The 22562-nt window shown below is 44.1% G+C and overlaps 1 protein-coding gene across 3 annotated transcripts in view; it reads left to right on the forward strand.

Moving 5' to 3' along the window:
* Window positions 1–22562, forward strand: part of NOX4 (NADPH oxidase 4) — a 144480-nt gene that overhangs the window by 28733 nt on the left and 93185 nt on the right. For all 3 annotated transcript variants that reach the window (XM_061628876.1, XM_061628874.1, XM_061628875.1), the window contains 3 exons: window positions 7285–7357; window positions 8607–8687; window positions 20265–20487. In XM_061628876.1, coding sequence (XP_061484860.1) covers window positions 7285–7357; window positions 8607–8687; window positions 20265–20487 — 377 coding nt within the window. The remainder of the gene's footprint in view (window positions 1–7284; window positions 7358–8606; window positions 8688–20264; window positions 20488–22562) is intronic.

Here is a 22562-nt window from a genome sequence, read left to right on the forward strand (position 1 = left end):
ATACCTGAAAGATCCCCTTACCCTTTATATATCCAGTCGATCATTGCGCTCTGCAGGTGAGGGCCTCCTGAATCAGATACCATTTTATGAGGAAGTCCACTCTGCTCTACATAGGAAGCAGACCTTTAGTGTAGTGGAATTCCCTCCCCTTAAATATCAGACAGGCGCCATCTCTGTTATCTTTTTGGCACCTACTGAAGTCCTTCCTCTTTCAGCAAGCCTTTTAAGTGGAGACCTTATCCCAGTCTCCATCTGTGTTGGAAATGGTTCTTGCAACCCTGTAATGGGAAAAACCACAAGGCGGAATTCTCCCTCCCCCCTGCACAACTTTTAAAGATACAAAAGACCTCGTGGAGGCTGGGCCTGGCAAGCAAGAGGTTTTCTGTATCTTTAAAAGTTGTGCAGAGGGAAGGGAGAATTCCACCTTGTGGTTTTTCCCATTACAGTGTTGCAAGAACACCTGCACTTGGCTGACTTTCTCTTCTCCTAACGATACAGGATCAGTCTCAGGTCCTGAACCTGGCAACCCTATTTTTAAGATGTTTTTAAAGATTTATTTTTAAAAGATGTTTTGTTTTTAAGATGTTTTAAATATGTTTTTAGTGTTTTTGTTTGCTGTCCTGGGCTCTTTCTAGGAGGAAGGGTGGGAGATAAAGTTTAATACCAATACCAATACCAGTACCAATACCAATACTACTACTACTACTACTACTACTACTACTACTTATTATTATTATTATTATTATTATTATACCTCTCTAGCAGGGATGGATAGCCTCAGGCCCAAGGGCCAAATGCCACCTTCCAGGCTTCTCTATTTGGCCTATAGGACACTTCCCAGGATACACGCCCTCCCAAGCCACACCCCTCACTGGCTCTCCTTGCACTCTCCTTGAGTGTTTTTGCCAGATTGGAATGTGTCCTTGAACTCTATTAATGTTTATTGCTTGGCTGGAGGGAGGATAAAGGGAGATGTGCATATGTGAAGAAACTAGCCTTCCCTTCAAAGGTCAGCTTTCACACTTTAATGCTCTGCCCATTTTTTCCTCTGGCTCGGCCCACCACTGGCGTGCAGCCCCTGAAACACAAGGATATGTGGCCCTCAGGTTCAGGAAGGTTCCCATCCCTGCTCTCGGGGGAGATATTTCCACCCCCGCGGTGCTACCACTGAGAAGGCTCCCTCTCTGGTAGTCCTAGTTTTGGCTCATTCTGAAAGTAACAAGGGTCTTGCTAAGGCAGCGAGGGGTTTGATGGCCTCATTGTTGCTTCACTGTGCTGGAGGCTTTAATCATGCAAAAAGCCTGCATGCTTAATGTGATCAGTTGACATCCCTGGGCTACGCTAGACATTTTTTTCCCCCGTGTTCCAAGGCCTGCAACGAGGTATAAGGTTGCAGTTTCCAGTCCTGCACCGTCTCTTCATGCATACCCCGAGTGGGTTTTGGAATCCCTTTCTACAACCTGCTCCAAAGCTCAGGTGGAATAGATCATTCTGCTCTCCATCAGAACTTGTCTGAGTGGGACTACTCATTTGTGGATGTGTTCAGGGATAATTCCCATGGTTACAACAGAACTTTTCCCAGCCTCTGTGATCACAGGCATTCTATGAAGGGCTGTGGCTCAGACAGAGAATCTGTTCTCTATGCAGAAGGTCCCAGGTTCAATCCCCGGCATCTCCAGGTCAGGCTGGACAGACCTTGGTCTGAAATTCTGGAAAGATGTTGCTAGTCAGTGCAGGCAATACTCTGCGAGACGGACCGACCGTCTAACTTGGCACAAGGTAGCTTCCTTTTTTCTTATGAATAGTGGTGGCTGGTGGCTCCATTTATTTCACATTTAAAATATTTCTATCCCACCTTGTACCGTACAATAGGGGACTCAGGGCAGCTCACAATGAAATCATACACCATAAAATTATACACAGTAAAAAACACATAAAACATTAAAATAGACAAAAATACATGAGATACAGTTAAGAAATACAGGGGAGTGATATTAAAAGAGACTAAAGAGGTAAAACAAAAAAAAGGGGGGGAAATAAATTCAGTGGGGCAGTGGAATCCGCCACGAGTTTCAGTCCAAAATTTCAAGGAGCTGTCCAAGGCGCCACTGCTTGTGAATCATCACTTCCTTTTGGAATAACGTTCCTGCATTTTTGCTGGGGCGGGTTTGCCGCCACCCTATTATGGGAAGACTCGGGAAGGTTTGAGAATGTTGGTAATTGGTCAGGTGGGGCATCCTGACCAATTAGGCGAGGGATTGAGCAGCTATATATAGACTGCTCCTCCCTAAAAACGCACCTTTTTTGCCTTGCGGCACCCACCCACCCCTCCCTTGTCAGTGTGGGCTCTGCTAGTCACCAGATGGGGCTGAGTAGGATTTTTTTTTTGGAGATCCTGATTTCAGAATCTCTTTGGTTTTGCCTACTCCATACTGCTTGGGTTGATTCAATTGGCTTGCCTGGGGGCGTTGTGGTGATTCCGGTTTGGCTGGTGTCAAATTCGGGTGGGTGAGGTAATTGGGGTTAAAAATTGAAGCAGCTGAGGCATTTTGGTAAAGGACACCCCTCTGGTGAAACATCAAGGCGTAATGTCTGGTGTGGATCTGGGGAGTGTCCACGTGGGACCAGCTTGCGCATCATGGTGAACGCCTGTATGGCGGGGCCAGGATGCGGAGGTTGGAACCACATACCTGACTCCGGACTTCCGGGAAGGGTGACTTCGCTTGTGCCTGCTTTTGAGACGGGCTCACGCCTCAAAAGAAGCTTATTCAGATATAAATCAGTCAGAACATTTTTTTTTGACTGATGAAATTTCTCCCGGGCAGGGAGAAACGTAGAGATCAACCTCAAAAGCCTGTTTTTGTTGGGAGGACTGGATTTCATTAATTTATGAGAAAAGGTCCAGCCAGCAATGCCGGACGGACTTCCGAACAAGCTCTATCTGATTAATGCGATACGTTTATCTTTTCTTCAAAGAGAAAATGGACTAACAGGCAAGCACCCTTCTTTCTATTATTTTTTTTACTTGGTTTAAATTGTTGCAGCAAAAAGAGATTTGTCAAATGAATCAGCTTTAAAGAACTTCTGGGTGAGCTATAACTCTTCTCTGTTATTCATGAAATTAACAGCTTATCTCTGTTTCTATTGCAAAAAGCTGTCCTGGAAGTGCATTCTAAAGATATAAACAGAAGAGGGATTTCTATTCCGAGGAACATTATATTGTCTGGGACTATTCTCTTTTTGGTCTATTTTATTTTGACGAATCTGCTTCTTCACGACGCCACTAACTGTTTTGATGCTGGAAACTAAATTTGTTTTGTGTTCTTGAACATAGAGAGATAAGGCAGGCTGCTCTGTTTATACTGTGATGTCATCAAGCCTGGAATATTAACCCAATTGTTGCTGAAATAAGAAGTGGTTCTTCTTTATTTTTGTTTTGTTTTGTTTTCGTGGTTTTAAAAATGGCAATCAAGAAAGTGGCTGAGAATCTGGAAGTAATTATGTTTCAGAAAATAATGGATGAGATTGAGATAACGAAACAAACCCTGCGACAGGGCAGTAAGGAGCTGAAAATTGAACTGAGCAAAATGACGCAGGAGCTTAAAGAAATAGGGGATCCTGTGAGAGAGGAGAATGAGATCAGAGATGAGAAAAGAAAAAATAAAGGGAAGATACAAGCCCTGGAGATTGGAACAAATGTGGAACTGGAAAAAGATCTGGAGTTTATGGATATTAGAAATAAAATCTACTGTTTGGAATTTAACGTTATCTCTGAAGAAATTAATGAAGATATTAGAGATAAAGTTATCAATGGCTTGGATAATCTTCTGGACTGGAATGACGTGATGGAGCTTGATATAGAGAAAATCTATGGAATTAACTGCAGCCATGTGACTATGGAAAAACTCTCAAGAGATGAGCCAGTGCATTTTGTAAAAAAGAAGAACACAGATATGACTTTACAACAATATTTCAGCAACTTATTCAGAATTGATGGCAAGAAAATATTTGGGATAGAGGAAATTCCCATCAGACTCTTATTATATGACTATGGCTATGACAGCAAGATTATTATGGAATACTGATAATGGAAGATTGGACACTGAAATTGCTGGACTTAACAGGACTATTGAAGATGGAAGATGGAATTAATAGGGATAATGGAATAATGGCTATTGAAATTATTGGACCTAACAGATTTTGATGAGATGGATTAATCGATATGTTTATTTGGACTATGGTTATGACAATAAGATTATTATTATTATTAACGAGATGGATTAATCGACATGTTTATTTGGAGAAAAATTGATAGATATATTTCTTAAAGAATTGAAACCTCTCTGACTTTTTGTGGAAAGAATAAAGTAATGTTTATGAAATTTGATGATTAATTAAGATAACTACTGGAGGAAAGTGATTTTATAATATAATTTAAGAGACAGGATTGTTATATATTGTAGACCTACAACTGATTTGATCTGCGACAAATGGGAAGTCAACATTTTATTTTTTTGTTTAATCATTTTTGTTTTGTTTTGTTTTTTGTCTTTGAATGTTTTATGATTTTGTTTTGTATGTTTTATGAAAATTTGAATAAAAATTATTGTAAAAAAAAAAAAAAAGGAACCACATACCTGACTCCAATTGCAAGGAGGGAGAAGTTTTCCCACATCCTTGACTGGGGAGTTGCAGTACGATGTGACTGACTTGCCTCCTGGTCTGGAGGGTCTATACCCTCATAGATAGGTTGAGCCTCACCTGCCCGAAGTATTTTATATTCATTAATTGGCTGATTTGAATTTGATTGATTATGTGCTATATTTTAATAAATATAACATTTCTCCATATATGTGTCACGAGTCTTCTTGGTGTGGTGGCAAAAGGGTTGTAGCTCTGTGACAGTGCATCTGCTTTGCATGCAAAAGGCCTCAAGGTTCAGTTCCCGGCACCTGCAGGTAGGTGGCGCAAGGCAATATGGGTTCCAAGGACCCGAGGTCCTTGAAGGAATAACAGAATGCAAGTACAGTAGTTGTGTTAATATCCGCTTCCCGGCTGAAGGAATCTACTCTGTTGGCATTTGGAAGCTGTCTGTAAGCTAAGAGCTTTAGAGTTAAAAGCCATGAATTAAATTGTGGTCATCCAGATGTAGAATATTTGCGAGTCTTGCACCATTGCTTTCGCTCCCCCCACCCATGGCATTTTTTTTGGCCACCAACTTTCATAGCTAAATGCCAATCGTTTTTAAAAGTCTCCCTCCTCCCATCTCTGAATGTGGATTCCTCCCTGTAGGTTCCAGTGGGTAGGCAGCAATTTTGAGGGAACGTTGTTATGCAGATCAGCTCTTTTCTTCCATTTCACGACAAAATGGCTTCATTGGAAAGCTACATATGATGTGCTGAATTTCATTCCCACCCCATCAGAGTTTTAGTTCTCCCCCCCCCCCCCCGGAAAGGAGTTCTGTTTCTTTCAGAAATTCCCAAGACAGCAATTCAGAGTAGCATCTTTGGGGATGATTCATTGCACTGAAAGCTGGTGTAGTGTGATTGTTTGATGAGCTGGCAAGTCCCTGCTTTGAATCTTGCCTTGGCCACACACTCACCAGGTAGCCTTGGGCATGTCACCGTCATTCGTCCACACGCTCCAGTCTACAATAGGGCCAAAATATAAAGCTAGACCAGCAGGAAGGGGGAAGGGGGCACTTAACCCTTTCCCGGTTGACTGTTTTATGCTGTTTACTGTTTCCAATCTACAATAGGGCCAAAATATAAAGCTAGACCAGCAGGAAGGGGGAAGGGGGCACTTAACCCTTTCCCGGTTGACTGTTTTATGCTGTTTACTGTTTCCAATCTACAATAGGGCCAAAATATAAAGCTAGACCAGCAGGAAGGGGGAAGGGGGCACTTAACCCTTTCCCGGTTGACTGTTTTATGCTGTTTACTGTTTTCAAGCATCCCCTTCTATGCAGATTCCAGTTCCAACCCCTTCAGCCTTTCAAATGCATTTGCAATTTGAGGGATGATTTAAGCTGAGGAAATGGCTGGTGGGGAAAGGGTTGTGCACTCTGACACTTCTTTACTTTCAGCCATCTCCTTCCAAAGCAGCTTTTCACACTAAAATAGGGCCATTGGGCAACAGTTTCCAAATGGCCTCCCATCCAAACACCATGCAGATTCAGACTTGCTTAGCCACTTGCAAGGGGGCTTCATAATGTGACTGCTGACTATTCCCTGGACCTTAAATAGTGACCCACCAAGTCGATTGCAGCTTCTCAGCAGTATATGGTAGCCCACCAGTGTCTCAATAAGCCTGTTTTTGCTGCCTGTGGGTTGCCAGGCACAAGGCAGGAGCCAAACCATGGTTGATGGGTTGTGCTTTGCTGGGTGGACCAATCACCGATCACATTGTGCAAGCCTGAATTAGATCTGCATACCAGGAAGCATCATAAATGCCAGAGCTTTTGCAGTACTCTGGTACTGACTCTATCCAATTCTTAGCACACGAGAACAGTGGCTTTTTTTCAGAGCCAAATCAGCCCCAATCCGGTGTGTGAGAACATCTGTAAAAGATATGATAAATTGTTAGCCGCTTATTAGAAGGCAATTGGTGACTCAAAATAGTTGTGATGGACTCTGTTTTGTGTTCTTAGGGATGTAGGAAGCTGCCTTATATGGGTCAGACCATTGGTTCGTCTAGCTCAGGATTGCCTACACTGATTGGCACCGGCTGTCTAGGACTTCAGACAGGGGTGTCTTCAAGCAACACCTGGAGATGCTGGGGATTGAACTTGAGATCTTCTTCAAGTGTGCAGATGGACAACACCCCCCTCCCCCCACAAGCTAAAGGACTTCTAAGCCCCATTGATTTCAGTGGATTCAATCCCCATACATTTTCTTGTGTTTAAGTCCCATTGAAACAGGACAAATAAGCTACAACGTATTTAAAATCCAGTTAATTGCAGTGGGGCTTCATAGGACATGTTACTGACCCTCTTCAGTAATTGTATTTCTGGAGTTTTAATTGTATTTTCTATTTTGTACACTGAATGTTGCCTAGAGGCTTTGGCATAGCCAACGTACAAATTTAATAACTAATAATAAATAGCAATGACTAATTTTCTTTGGGTTGGAACCATCATGTTCATCTCTCTCCTGTTCGAATCAATAGGACTTTAACACCAACTTGGGCTGCAATCCATCCCTTGTGTTTTTTCAAGTAGTGCAATGGCTGGTAGTACTTTTTGCTCAATACATCTTATGATCGGTGTGCTCATTTCTGTTTCAGTACCTGGATTAACTGGGGTTCTTATGGTGCTGGTGTTATTCCTCATGTCTACAGCCTCGACTTATGCCATTCGGTAAGATTCAATGTGACCAAATGGTTCGCTGTTGGCAGAGCAATCCTAAGTATAGGAAGCCAGTGGTATTTATGCGTTTCACGTTCAGCTGGTGTAAATTAAGCCGGTGTAAATTACCTCATTCCAAATTCTGTTCAGAAGCAGGGCTATTGCTGGCTGAGCCAGCACGAGCCTAACAGAAGGAAATCAAGTCTTTGAAATAGAGTTTGACTTACATTACCCTGTTTTGCAAGTGTGAGTTCTGCTGGGTTGCCAGGTCATGTGACTGAGCTGAAAGAAATTTGGAATAGGTGTAAGTTTGTTCTTGCCCTGCTCTGCCCCCGTTGGGGGACTTTTTAGTGGCTTAAGTTCCATTACGTTAGCCCCAGCTGAACTAGCATAGCTGTGGCTAAGCTGGATGGAGGGGATTTAGGCCGGCACTTCTGTGGCTGAGCCAGGATCAGGCAGTTCTGCTGGCGTAGCCCCAGCTGAGCCAGATCAGCCCAAGATCCACCTATTCCAAACTTGCTTATCCTGGTAGATCTTGGGTTCAAATTGTGCTATATACGAGTATGTGAACTTGTCTCCATATCATATCAGAGCAATCAAGCTGGTGTAACTTAGGCCTATTCCAAATTCTGTTCAGAAACCTTTGGGAGCAGCTACTGCTGGCTGAGCCAGCAGATGAATGTGGGCCCGGGTTTTTAGGATTAGGCCCTAGGTCACATGACTGAGTTGATCAGGGTTTGGAGTAGGCGTAAGTCTCTCCTTGCCCCAACCCCCAGAATCCTCTTTGTTTGGGAAATCTGATGGTGTAAGTTACGCTGGCTTCAGTTCAACCAGCAGAGCCTCCAGAGCCCCAACTGAGCTGAGGCCAGGGACTTATGCCAGCAGATTTCTGGCTCAGCCAGGGTGAGGGACTGAACTCTGGCTCATCCAAGAAAGCCTAAGCGTTACCAAATCCAAACTCTCTCATTCCATCAGGTCTTGCGTTTGGGTTGTTCTGCCGGTTTGTTTATCTTGCTCCTCCTTCCTTTCCCTTTCCTAGTCCTTGGATGACCCAGATTGTGCTCACTCTTGTACAATCTGCTCTTGGAATAAACAAAAGCTCTTTTTGCTTGCAGCAGATTTTTCTTAAAAAAAGTCTAGAATGAATCCAGTTTTAAGCTGAGTAGTAGCTACTCCAAAAATGGCCTCCTCACCCCCAATCACTGAAACAATGCAAAAGTGTTTGATTGTCTGGCATTTAACTCTACTTTCTTCTTTGCAGGGTTTCTAATTATGACGTCTTCTGGTACACCCACAACCTCTTTTTTGTCTTCTATCTGCTGCTGATGTTGCATGTTTCTGGGTAAGTCATTGCCTGTGTTCATTAAGTACAGCCATAGAGGCATGTCGTAAAAATTGAAGCATGACATTTGTGCGGTGCCTGAAATGTCAGGGCAGAGCAAACAAAACCACAGCTCTGGAGTTGTGCGAATTAGCAGGTCTGAAGGGAATTGATACAAAAGGTGCTTCCAGTGCCCACACTGGAGTTTTTGGTGGGGGTGTTGATAATGGGGTTGAGGTCATAGGATTAAGATATGTTGTTGGTTTTAATGAGCCAGCTATCATTTGGATTTGGAGGAAGGCCATGTCTTTACAACCTCCCTTAGTTTTCTTTGCCTAGTTGCATGCAAAAAACCAACCAACCAAAGAGAATCGGTTAGTATTTTTTTGTAAAAGGTTGGAGCAAATGTTGGTGATGCCCACAAGAGTTTGGACAATGTTTCAAAACCCAGGATGCAAAGGACAAGCTCAGAGTACCCTGGCATTTATGGTTCATCCTGTTAGAATAGATTAAACTACATTACACAATCCAGTCTTAAATGATTAAGAACATAGGAAGCTGCCTTATAGCGAGGCAGGCCATTGGTACAGCTGGTATAGCACAGTGGGGAGGAGAGCCTGGCTGGGAGTCCAGAGTCTGTAAACTCAATCCCCGCTCGGGTCTCCTGGGTGTCAAGGGCCAGCTAAAGATCACCCCCACAGACAGTGGCTCAGGGGTTACGTGCCCTGCCACCTGTGCAACCGTGGGCAAACTGCAGAGTCCCAAGGAGCCCAGTTGCCCCCCAGCTGGCAGTTGCAGACAAGGAAGGGGCTGGCTTGTGCAGCTGTGGCAAGCTGAGCTGGCCCTAGCCAGCTGGGGAGGACTAGCCTCAGAGGGAGGCAATGGGAACCCCCTCTGAATACCACTTACCATGAAAACCCTATTCATAGGGACGCCATAAGTCAGGATCGACTTGAAGGCAGTCCATTCTACATCTGGTTCAGTATTTTCTACAGTGACCGGTGACACCCCTTCAGGGTTTCAGACAGGGATCCCTCCCAGCCCTATTTGGAGATGCTGGGGATTGGACCTGAGACCTTTTGCATGCAAAACAGATGCTCTGCCACTAAGCATGACTCTCTCCTGTAACAAAGCCATGGTTTGTGGGAACAGAGGAAGCTACCTTGTGCTGAGTTAGACCCTTGATCCATCTATTTCAGTATAACCCACACTGACTGGCAGCATCTCTCCAGGTTTTCAGATGGAGGGTCTGTCCCAGCCCTACCTGGAGGTGCTGGGGATTGAACCTGGGACCCGCAAAGCAGATGTGTTACCACTGAGTTACAGTCCTTCCCAAATGATTGGTCACCGATCAGCCGAATGAAATATTTAACCCTTCCGACACATACCTGTGTACGTTGCCTCTGATGGATGTGTGTGCTGTCAGCCACCCACATAGTTTACAACATGTCTTGAAGATACAAGATTTGCTGTGCCCTTCCAAGCCATTTCTGTTAGATCTATGATGAAGAATTGCTTTCTTGGCTCTGGCAGATGACCTTTCACCTTCTGCCTGGTGCAGTTTTAGGTCGGATAAGAGAGACATGAAATGTATAGCTCTGGCCTGTGAAGTAGACCAAAACCCAGGAATCCTTTGCTCTTACTTCTCATACTAGGGAATGGAAGTCATTTATTTACTTATTACATTTATACTCCACCTTTCTTTTCATGTTAGAAACCCAAGGCTTACATATGGTTCCCAGGCAGTCTCCCATCCAGGCACTGACCAGACCTGACCCTGCTTAGCTTCAGCAGGGAGCTGGCCTTATGTGCCTTCAGACCATACCCTGGGTCATAGCAGGATCAGAGTGAAAGCTAAGGGTGAACCAGGGCAGGATTCAGGGAGGTGGATAGATCAAGCAAAAGGAGATGGTTCAAAGCACAGCTAAGAAGCTATAAGCCTGGGCCCATGATCAGCTTGCCAGCAGCCTCTTCCTGCTTCCTTTTGCAAGGGCTGCTAAAAGCCCAAGTGGCCTCTGGTATGCCTGCATTTCATGGTAAAGCTGAAGAATGATTCCTGAGCTTGAGAACAGGCAAAGGGGGGGTCATTTTCTAATTATTTACCCACACATTTTCCTTCCAAAATATTCCTAGGCATGATAAAGGCCCCCATATATAAATGTATATTTCAAAGCAAGTTTCTAGTCCTCAAGACTGGAAAGATATGCCTGAAAATGTGTGATCAGTGCCTGGTAAAATCTCCAGGGCTTCCAGTGTATGAGGCTTTGTCTGTCTGCGTAGTTCTTTGCCTCTCCCACGGCTAACAAGAGCACAATGAGTTATGTGCACATAAGCAGGCTATGCAGGTTTGAATAATTTACACCATATGCCCAAATGCTAATTCTCCCCCCTCTCCATATAGTGTACATAGCTTGGTCTTGGGTATGTAGCTGAAAATGGACTGCCTGGCTTCTCGCTGACTCCCCCTTTCCTTCAGCTTGCCTGTCTGTGTCATGCATTCCAGTGCCTTTTGACATTGTGGCAGTTTGCCTCTAGGTCTTCTGAAGCTGGAGTGGTAACCTGTAACGGCCCCATGTCCTCACACTTTGCTGTGTCTGATTCTGAGAAAATGAACGTGTAATGGGTGCCTAATGTTTGGTACAAGTCTGAATTGGCTCCTCTTCAGAGCTTAAGCCAACAAGAGCCAAGATGGTAGAGGCCCAAACACATGCTCTCAATCGACGGCACAGCAAACGTTGGACTTATGAGGACTGTTGAGGCCATGACCTCAGCTGGTGTTAATCACCTTTATTCTATTTGCTGCGATGGCGTTTTGCCAGTTTGCTCTGCCTGGATCAATGACCTATATGTTGGTGGTTGAGTCGCCACCACAACAAGAGCCAGATGGGCATCGCACTTCCAAAGACTTCATCTACATTGGCTTTGATCTAGTCCAGCAATGCCAGAGGAAAATGAACGCTTGGATGTCGAGGGAGTGGAAAGGGAGCAATTAGTAGATTCGCTAGAAAGTTTGGATACAGAGCAAGTTCTTAACAATACTTTCCCCCAGTGATGTGAGTTGATTTCTTCATTCGGTTCAGGCTGAGTAATGTGTAAATCAGTGTGAGATCAGGAAGCTGTCTTATATTGGCTCACTGGCCCAACTAGCCCAATACTGTCTACACTGATGGCAACAACTCTCCAGGATTTCACACATGGGTTATTCCCAGACATACCTAGAGATGCTGAGAATTGAACCTGAGACTTTGTGCATGCAAAGCAGATGGTCTGTCTCTGGGCTACAGTCCTCCTAGGTCAAGAGGCAAGGTGTGTTTGAAAGACCTTGGCTTTTCCCAGTCAGCTTTACACAAGATTGATCCATTCTGTGTCCAGAGTTCAAAGAAATCCATTTTAATTTTATTCACATTTTATTAATTCTTAATTAATTATACCGTTCATATAAGATCCTCCATGGCGCAGAGTGGTAAGCGGCGGTAACGCAGCCGAAAGCTCTTCTCACGGCCGGAGTTCGATTCCAACGGAAGGAGGAAGTCGAATCTCCGGTAAAAGGGGTCGAGGTCCACTCAGCCTTCCATCCATCTGTGGTCAGTAAAATGAGTACCCGGCATATGCTGGGGGGTAAAGAAAGGCCGGGGAAGGAACTGGCAATCCCACCCCATATATACGGTCTGCTTAGTAAATGTCGCAAGACGTCACCCTAAGATTCGGAAACGAGTTGCACTACAAGTGCAGGGACACCTTTACCTTTTTTACCGTTCCTATAAAATATCAACGTAGCTAACAACAATTTTTAATGATGACAATTCAAAATATACATTTTTAAATGCATGCCCATAAGAAGAATCTTAACAATCTTTTGTTTTTGGATTGTGGCTGTTGGCTTAGATTGAAAGTGGCCCGCGCACAAGAGGTAGCTGCAATAATGATTCAAACATCATCAGTTAAAAGATTGGGAGAATAAAATCGTCTTCACCTCGCACCCTAGGAACCAGCCAAGTGTCCCTGGTGAAAATATGACACATCTGTGGCATCACCACCAAAAAGGCCCTGCCCCTGGTCACTGCCCTCCTAATCTCTGAAGGTGGCGGTGCCTGGAATACGGCTGAAAGATCAGGGAACTTCATATGGGCGAAGACCACAAGCATTTATATTAGCACTCGTTCCCACTCCTTACCTATGTAATTAATCTGTGGGACAGTTGTGGCTGGTGCTCGTGGGGACTGGTAGGTCAGAAAAGCAGAGAGACGAGTAGTAGGTGAAACCAGAGCCAATGACAGGCAGAACTACTCCCTGACACTAAGAATGAAGGCAGGCAGTTGAGGGGCAGCTAAAAGTAGACTAAAGTTGTTGAGGCAGTGCCCTGCTTGCTCTAATGGACCAGCCTTGCATGCTGTGGGTAGTGATGTGCTAAAATTCTGCTCCATTTGGATTTGGTACTGAATTTTCCATTAATTTGCTTATCTGCTATTGTTGTGGATCAGATTCTTCTGTAGTGATTTTCCCCGGCTATTTTTTGGAAACGTATTTCATTAAAAAATAAATCTGTGTCTAAAATATTGATATTAGTATCAATATTTTTCTCAGTATTTCCTTCAGTTTATCAGTATTTCCTTCTGTTTATTGATATTTCCTTTCAAAATATTGATTTATATTGCCTTTTAAAATATCAGTATTAATATCAGTATTTTTTTGTGGGGGGAAATGGATCGGTGAAAGCAGCAGCTTGTGCACAAAGAACAAACTTTATCGATACCTGTTAGGTTCACGAAATGTTTTCGAACCAGCACCGGCCAATGGATCCCATCCCTAGCTGGGACATTGCAGTCCTGGAAGTATAAGGCCCAAGTCTCTTTCATATAAAAAAAGCTTCCATGCCTGCTCAAGTGGGAGCAAACCTTGCTTTCTGGAGGTGTCCTGTGATATATGTGCTTGCTGTACGTGTGTATTCCAGCTCATCAGCCACTATGTGTCCTTAAATCTAAATGTGGACCATACATCTATCATTGTTTTATTTGTTTATTTAGACAATTTATGTACCACTTATATTTAAATGAAACTCTAAGTGGTGTACAACACAAGGCAAACGTCTTAAACGGTGAATACGACAACAACAAAGGTGAATGCAAGGTGAATCATTCACAAGGTGTGAACGTCAGAGTTGGAAGGTGTCAAACCACTATTCCCATGCGGCTGTTCCTCAGTGCATGCTCAGTGCATGCGGAAGATCCCAGGTTCAGTCCTTGGCAACTCCAAATTGGACATAAGAATTAATGAAGAATCAGACCAGTGGCCCATCTAGTCCAGCATCCTGTTCTCACAGTGGCTGACCAGATGCCCGTGGGAAGCTCGCAGGAAGGACCTGAGCACAACAGCACTCTCCCCACATGGGATTCGCAGCAATTGGCATTCAGAGGTATACTGCCTCCGACAGTGGAGGTAGAACATAACCATCAAAGGGCTGGGAGAGAACCCTGTTTGAAATTCTGGAGAGCCACTGCTAGTCATTGTTGACAGTCCTGTGTTAGATGGACCGTTGGTCTGATTCTATATAAGGCAGCTCCCATTATTCCCATGTCCAGCCTTCCCTGCCCAAATCTACTTACGTTACCAAGCAAGAGTTACCCACAACCAGAGGTGTGTGTGCACCGCAGAGAAAATGCATTATGGTTCTAACGAGTATTCTGGGGAAAACAAAATACCGGTCCCCAGTCAAGGAGCACCAGTGAGTTTGACCCCAAATCTCCCTCCCAGTTTTGTGAATGGGGTCACAAAGTTTGGGAAGAGATTTCAGCACAGCAGTGAGCAAAGCTACTATTTCTTGGCATTTTTAGGTATAGGCTCGTAAAAGCATAGGCGACAAAGATGAGTAATGTAGCACTACTTCTGCTGTCAAGTGGTTTGTGAGTTTCTAAATTTTCAGTAATAGATTGTATATCTTGGCAAAGGATCAGGGCATTGGTAGAATGATTCACTGCAATGTGTCCCTTTCGGTAGAGTATGTCTTATGTCTACACTCTTGCAGCTGAAAAGTTTTCTTTTCAAGCATGTAAGGGGACAAATGATCCACTTCAGACAAGTTTTTCCCCTGCATAAATCACTGACCAGAGCATGGCTCATGACTGGAAGGAGATGAGCCTAGAGCAACAACTCATGCAGAGTCAGAACAGGAAACCTCTTTGGTGGGTGATAAATTTGGTTGCATCTTTGCCTCAGCAGTGATTGACTGATCTAATTGCACCACATGCAGAGAAGCATCAGAATTACCAGCCACTGCTTGATGCTGCTTGGAAGAAGGGAACGCTGGAGCAGTTAATCACCCAGAAAGGCACCAGGCAGCCTCCTCCCTAAATAAGGGCTTTGGATTCCCAGGATCCTTAATTTATTTTTTGAGGCACACAATTGGGAACTGTTGGTTTAGCTAGTGTGACTTCAATGGTTCAAGTGAGGGGCCATGACTCAGTGGCAGAGCCTGCTTTGTATGCAGAAGGTGACCTCTCCAGTTACAAAATGGTGGTGCAGGGGGAGTCAGCCACAAAATAGTGGCAGATAAAAGCAGATTTGGACACAATCAGCTGGCAATTACTGATACCCCTTTCTGCTGATATCCATCTTTGGAGATTGCTCCATTGTTTGCCACAGAGGGTTTATTGTGGCAAGGAGTTCCATAGCTCAGCTTTCCTCAAGCTGAGAGGGATGAGGATAAGGACATAAGAAAAGCCCATCTGGTCCTGTATTCTGTTGTCACAGTGGCCAACTAGATGTCAGTGGGACGCCCACAAACAGGACCTGAGCACCACTAGAGATATGAAAGCTTAGAAAAAAATGGGAAAATTCAGGAAAAAATGTGTGTTCCCCCCAAATTTTCCAGGTTTTTTTTCTGGACAAAATGGAAAAAATGGGCAATTTCCCCCCATTTTCACCCGGGCCTTCACATCTCTTAAGTACAACAGTGTTCTCCCCTCTTGCAATTTCCAGTAATGGGTATTCAGAAGCATTCTACCTCTGACTGTGGAGGCAGAGCATAGGCATCATGGCCAGTAGCCCTTGATCGCCTTTTCCTCCATGAATTTGTCTATCCCCTTTTAAATCCATCCAAGTTGGTGGCCATCATCACCTCTTGTGGGAGCAAATTCCATAGTTTTACCATGCACAGTTTGAAGAAGTACATTCTTGTGTCTGTCTTGAGCTTCGTTGGATGTCCACAAGCTCTTGTGTTATGAGAGAGGGAGAAAAACATTTCTCTGTGCATATTCGCCATGCCATGAACAATGGTCAAGCCTAGCGATATGTGGAAGGCCACAGCTTTCCCAGCCCTGAGTTTAATTCTTCCTCCTGCCCCCATCCCTATAGTCCCATCCTACCTCCAGGTTTTCAGACATGAGTTATCACCAGACCTTCGTGGAGGTGCCAGGGATTGAACTTGAGACCTTCTGCATGCAAAACACATGTACTACCCCTGAGCGATGTCTTTCTCAGAATGTGAATGTTCGGCAAAGTTAGCTTTCATACACACATACCCTCCCGGTAATTCTTTTTTTCTCTGCCTTGTATCTGCTAGTTTGGAGGCTAATACTGAAATTGGAGAATTGGAGGGGGTATTTTTTTTTTTTTTTGGAAGGGGGGTTATAAAAAAATCCAAGTTACTTTTAAATCTCTTTTCCTCATTATTTCATATTTATTGTTTTCATAAAGATCAAGGCAAAAGAAGGGGGGTTATACAAATTATGCGCTCATACAAAATACAAAGGCAAATGGAAGAATATTTGTTGCTGTTTGAATTGCTCCCTCTGAAGAGATCACACAAGATGTAGTTTGTGACATTCCCTCAATACCTACATTGAACAGGGGGTTGGACTTGATGGCTTTATAGGCCCCTTCCAACTCTACTATTCTATGATTCTATGAATATAGCTCTGCAGTTTCTGCAACAGATATCATTTGGCATTATGTGTACTAACATCTATTGAGAAAGGGGTGGAGTGGGGGGAATCCAGAGAAAATGTAGAGCTTTATACCTTACCTTGGCACCTCAGGGTCTTTAACTATCCATGTGTGTCTTGGGGGCAGAGCTAGGTTTCCTTACAATGTTCCCACCACCTTTTGATTTCTCACTGTCTTCATAACCTGTGCCCCTTTCATTTTAATATAAATGTAAGTCTGAAACCAATAAAGCACCCTCACTCCCAGGAATATTATTTTTGCAAAGGCCAATATTGCCCCCCTTGTTTCGACAGAGGATGGTGATTTCTCTCCTTTCTCTCCCACTGAAGCATAATATCCCTTGTGTGTTACCATCGCTGCCAACCATAAAATTAATAGAAGGACGGGATTGTTCACTGCCTTTATAATATAGCTCGGCTCTGAGGCGGCTTCTGCTGACAGCTAAATTTCTTAGCTGAGGGCTTAGGTTGTATAGGAAAGGATATTCAGACCTTTTTTTTTAAAAAAAAACCTCTTTCTTTAGTAATTACAGCAAAAGAAATGCTGTTTATTTCACCTCAAGCGCGCCTTTGCTTTCCTCTGTTTTAGCCTGAAGTTACAAACTCAGGGACACCAAATGGGCTGCAATTCCAGCAGCCACTGATGTTATGCAACACTAGCCCTCCTCAAAGTAGACCCATGGAAGCTATTAGACACAAGTAATGTAGGTTCATTAATTTCAGTGGTTCTACTCTGAGTAGGGCTTTCTGAATACAATCCAATTATTAATTCTGACATTAATAAACCTAAGTTGGAAATAGACTGCCTTCAAGTCGATCCCGACTTATGGCGACCCTATGAATAGGGTTTTCATGGTAAGTAGTATTCAGAGGGGGTTTACCATTGCCTCCCTCTGAGGCTAGTCCTCCCCAGCTGGCTAGGGCCTGCTCAGCTTGCCACAGCTGCACAAGCCAGCCCCTTCCTTGTCTGCAACTGCCAGCTGGGGGGCAACTGGGCTCCTTGGGACTCTGCAGCTTGCCCACGGCTGCACAGGTGGCAGGGCACGTAACCCCTGAGCCACTCACTGTGAGGGTGATCTTTAGCTGGCCCTTGACACCCAGCAGACACGAGTGGGGATTTGAACTCACAGACGCTGGACTCCCAGCCAGGCTCTCCTCCCCACTGTGCTATACCAGTCATCATGCTGTGATTAGGCTGGGGGGGAAAGCCTTCGATTAGCTAAAGGAGGTTTCTTTCAGGTCTAATTTCAGCGAGGGAAAAGGGACCCTGTGGGCAGCAGAGAAGGCCTCTGTGGGCACATGTGCACCTGCAGGCATCACGTTGGCGACCGAAGCATGACATGACATGGTGGTTTCTTCTGGACCAAATACAGCATTAAGCATCCAGGCTACAGAGCGAGTCAGAGGAACGGGTTTTTTTTAAAGACATTCTATAGCTGGCTGTAGTAATGCCTTGTATACACATTGGTCCTTGTGTACGTGCACAAGCATGCATGTCTATGTTTTGGTTTAATTTTTTTTTAAATAAGAAAATTAATTTTCTAAACATTTTTTGTTTTGCTGTTGTTAACCTCACACATGAAAATATTGAGACCCCAAGATAATACCTACTAGATAGGCTGGGCCCACCTTTAAAATAGCTACATAGGCTAGTGTGTTTGGCTCTCTCACTTACTGATTAGGCCATCAATGACTACTAGCTATGATGACTATGCTCTGCCTCCACAGTTGGAGATACTATGCTGTGGGAAATGGCAGGAGGGGAGAGTGTTCTTGCACTCAGGGCCTGCTTGTGGGCTTCCCATAGGCACCGGGTTGGCCACTGTAAAAACAGGATGCTGGATTAGATGGGCCACTGGCCTAATCTTCTTAAATTCTTATGATTTGACACCCAGGAGACACGAGCGGCGATTTGAACTCGCAGACTCTGGACTCCCAGCCAGGTTCTCCTCCCCACTGTGCAGTACCAGCTGTTAAGCTACGTTAGACATGTCTAATTAAATTCAGTGGGTCTGTTTTGAGTAGGGTTAGCATTGGATGCCACCCAATGCATTTATTTTCGTCCCTTCTTTAGAGACTTAAGGATGGGCAAGGATACATTTTTTTTGTCCAAAAAACCTGGAGTACCACAGGAATCTCTGTGGTACAGAAAGCAGGCACCATTTTGGATTTGGGTGCAGGGGAAAGAGAAAGAGGTTTCAGTGTTTTGGAGATATGTGAATGGGAGCCCCAGAGATCACACAAGCTTCAGAGTTTTATGTTTGCATGCTTTCACATTCAGATGGCAGGAAAATGGCTATATTTTAAGAGCGTTTGCTTGCAGGTACTTTCTACTTGTAATTGACAGGGCTTGTATTTCACACTCCTGATTTTCACTGTTAGTAACATTTGATTTTAATTTGGAGTGCTGTTTTAATGTTGTTTTAATGAATTTTGTGTGTGTGTGTGTGTATCTGCTGTATGTTTTGTAAACTGGCTTGAGAAGGTTTTTACTCCTTAAAGTCAACATAAAAATATTTTAAATTTACCAAATAAATAATGTTATGATTCTCAGTCAGGATTTTCTGGCTGCTGTTTATGCACTAAATAGTTCTGGAGCTTTTGCCTCATCCTGATTTGATTTCCTGTCTTATCTTGTGGTGGTAGGTGGGGAGGAAAGAGGTGGATGAATCTGTCGCTTCTGGTTTCTCTCGGCAGAGATAAAAAGCTCTCCCTTTAAAGATAGCTTAAGGCAGCGTTTCCCAACCAGTGTGCCTCCAGATGTTGTTGGACCACAGTTCCCATCTTTCCTGACCATTGGCAATGCTGGCTGAGGCTGATGGGAGTTGTGGTCCAACAACATCTGGTGGCCCACTAGTTGGGAAAGGCTGGCTTAAGGCAAGGGTGGGGAACCTTGTTGGTTCCTCGGGCCTCATCGTATCTGGCCCCACCCCCGTGGGACAAGTTTGATTGGGGGTGGGACAACTGACCTGTCAATCACATGATGTTATGGCATCACATGATTGACAAGCGGGTTGTCCCTCCCACCTGTCAAAATCTTTTGTACAGCAGTTCCCAATCTAAGGGGATTTGTAAGCCCAGCGCAACCGATCCAGCATGCTTTGGCTGTCCCGCACATCCACTGATTATACAGGCATCGGCTGCACAAGTATGTTCACTGTGGGGAACTCTCTCGTGCAGCCTATCCAGCAGGTTGCAGCTTTACCACCCATGAGTTGATGGGCTAGAGAGCCAAAGCCTGCTTTCACTTGCCAATGCACAATCAGGTGGGCACTTTAGCTGCATCTGTGCTTGGTATCATGTGCGATATGAAATGTGAAGCAGATGGCTGTTGTTTTGGGGAACAGGACCTTGCAGACCAAATTTGAACCCCTGATGGGGCCTGGCTTAGAGTTTGAAAGGTGGCATGAAAATGCTTTATGTAAATAAATAACCAAGCAGTCATATCTTGGGGACAGTACTGGGGGGGGGGGAGCAGGAATAGTGTGCATTGAAGATCTGGATTGCATATGAAGCTGTTGGACATTGACGACTTATGATTATTAAGAATGTACATTTAGATCAGTTATTTATTGCTCATCAAAACGTCAGATAAAGAACGTGCATCCTTTTTAAAGGGATAAAATGACATTTTCCTCTCTTTTTAAAATCTCTGTAGGGGAGTTCTGAAATATCAGACAAATCTAAAGGAGCATCCTCCTGGGTGTTTGAACCCCAATGCAACAATTCGAGAGAACAGACGATTTGCAGCTGGTTTCGAAAAGTCACTCTCTGAAAATGTCTTGGAGCCTCTCCCAGAAGGGTTGGTGGAGCTAGAGTCTCTTCTCCAAAACAGCTTTGTGTGTACTGAGGAACCAAAATTCCAAGCCCATTTCCCTGAGGTTTGTGTGGACATCTACTGTATGTTGTATTGTGCTCTTGGTAGTGAAGAAACCATTTGACCTTGCTGGTGTAAAAACAAAACATACCTAAACATTCAAACTGCTCAGGAACAAAGCCATTAGAATGTTTGCAGATATATTTGGGAGAAGAGGAAGTCGTCATTTAGGCCAAGATTTCAACTTACACGATATCTTTGTGGTTCAGGCTGAGGTCCAGGAGGAAAGTTTTGGAGATAAAGAGGCGGAGATAAGGAGCAGAGAACCCAGAGGCAATATTGCTAAAGGAAGACTTCAGAGTAGGGCTGCAATGTTCAATCAATTAATAGGGATCATCGTATGTAAACAACTTATAATTGACCAAAAGTTGCCCTCAGTTAATTGAGCAGCAGACATTTTATAGATTTATTTTTAATACATGTAGATATAAAAATTGCAGGTGGCAAGCACCCCCTTAACCTCTTTTCTCTGGAACAGCAGATGATGCCTCTCTAAAGAGGGCACACGTTACTGTGACAGTGTGGTGTAGTGGTTATAGTGTCTTGGGGAGACTCAGGTTCAAATCTGTACTCAGCCATGAGCTTCCTGGGTGAGCTTGGGCAAGTTACTATCTGTCAGCCTAACCTACCTCACAGAGTGGCTGTGAAGATAAAAACAGGAGGGATCATGTGCGCCACCTGGAGCTCCTTGGTAGGAAGGTAGAATATCAATTAAATGCAAAAAAACTTTTTTAAAAACAACAACTCGCCAAGGCGTGGTATGCACACCACATCAAATTAAAATAAGCCAAATAAAATCAGTTGTGGGCGCTTTGCTCCTCCCCCACGCCTGCTGCCGCTGTGCTGGGGAGCAACCAAGCTATAGTCTGGCTTGTCACTATATGTGAACCCAGAGCTCATAATTTATTTGTCTCCAAACAAACCACAAGCAGTAAGCCAAGATTTGCTCTGACTTGCCACCCAGAGGTTTTACACACTAAAACTCCGATTAGCCCCAGTCAGCATGTCCAATGATCAAGGATGATGGGAGTTGTAGTCCAAAGCATCTGGAGGGCACCACATTGGCTACGCCTGGTACAGAGGGTGGAAGTGTTAGGCAGGTTGGTCACAGGGTGGCTAAAGGAAGCAAAACAAAGCAGGCCAGTTGAGTTGTTGTTGATGATGATGATGAATAACAACAATTGCAATTATTAGATGCTTTTTGCATGAGAAGTGACCCAAGGCAACTTACATAATGATGCAAACATTAAAACAAAGTATAAAAAAATCTGAACTAAATGAAAACCTAAAAATCCACCCATAATGTATATAAAAACACCCACCCTGTTAAAAGAAGGAAGAGTCCACAAGCGTACCTGATACCCTCCAAATTGGGCCCAAAAGCCTGCGTGAAAATAATGTTTTTGCCTGGTGCCTAAAAATAGACAGTGATGGCGACAGGTGAGCCTCCTTGGGCAGAGCATTTCACAGGTGGGGAGCCACCACTGAAAAGGCCGGTTCTCACGTTGCCACCCTCTGTATCTCCCTCGGTGGGGGCACACGGAGACGGGCCTCAGATGACGAATGCAGGGTCTGGGTTTGTTCATGTAGGGAGGGGCGGTCCTTGAGATACTGAAGTGAAAGGAGAAAGAGCCTAGGGGAAAGTTGGACAAGAAGGTAAACCTCACATAGGGCTAGGAATGGAAAGATCTGTCCATTTCAAGCATCTCAGTTTCTCATTTTTGCAATCTTAAATTCAGTTCCACATTTCTGCAGCAGTTTGTGATTTAAAAACAACAACAACTCATGACATTTCTTTGTCCTACTAAACACTTTTTATATGCAGTTCTGACTAATGTACACGTTTGTGCCAGCAGTTTCTCATAATATAATGCACTTTGTGTGGTATTTGACTAATATGTTCATTTTTATGCACACTTTCCCCCAACATATGCATTTTTGTAAACATTGTTTCGAGAACCGCATCGCCACATTCGGATACATGCAAAGTTAGAAGGGTGGCTGTGTCTCACTCTCAGTCCTCATATTGTTTCTGAAAATGCACATTTGATCGATTGGCTTTAAATGCAACCTGAATTG

The sequence above is a fragment of the Rhineura floridana genome, chromosome 5, assembly GCF_030035675.1.
Source record: "Rhineura floridana isolate rRhiFlo1 chromosome 5, rRhiFlo1.hap2, whole genome shotgun sequence".
Classification (NCBI taxonomy): Eukaryota; Metazoa; Chordata; class Lepidosauria; order Squamata; family Rhineuridae; genus Rhineura; species Rhineura floridana.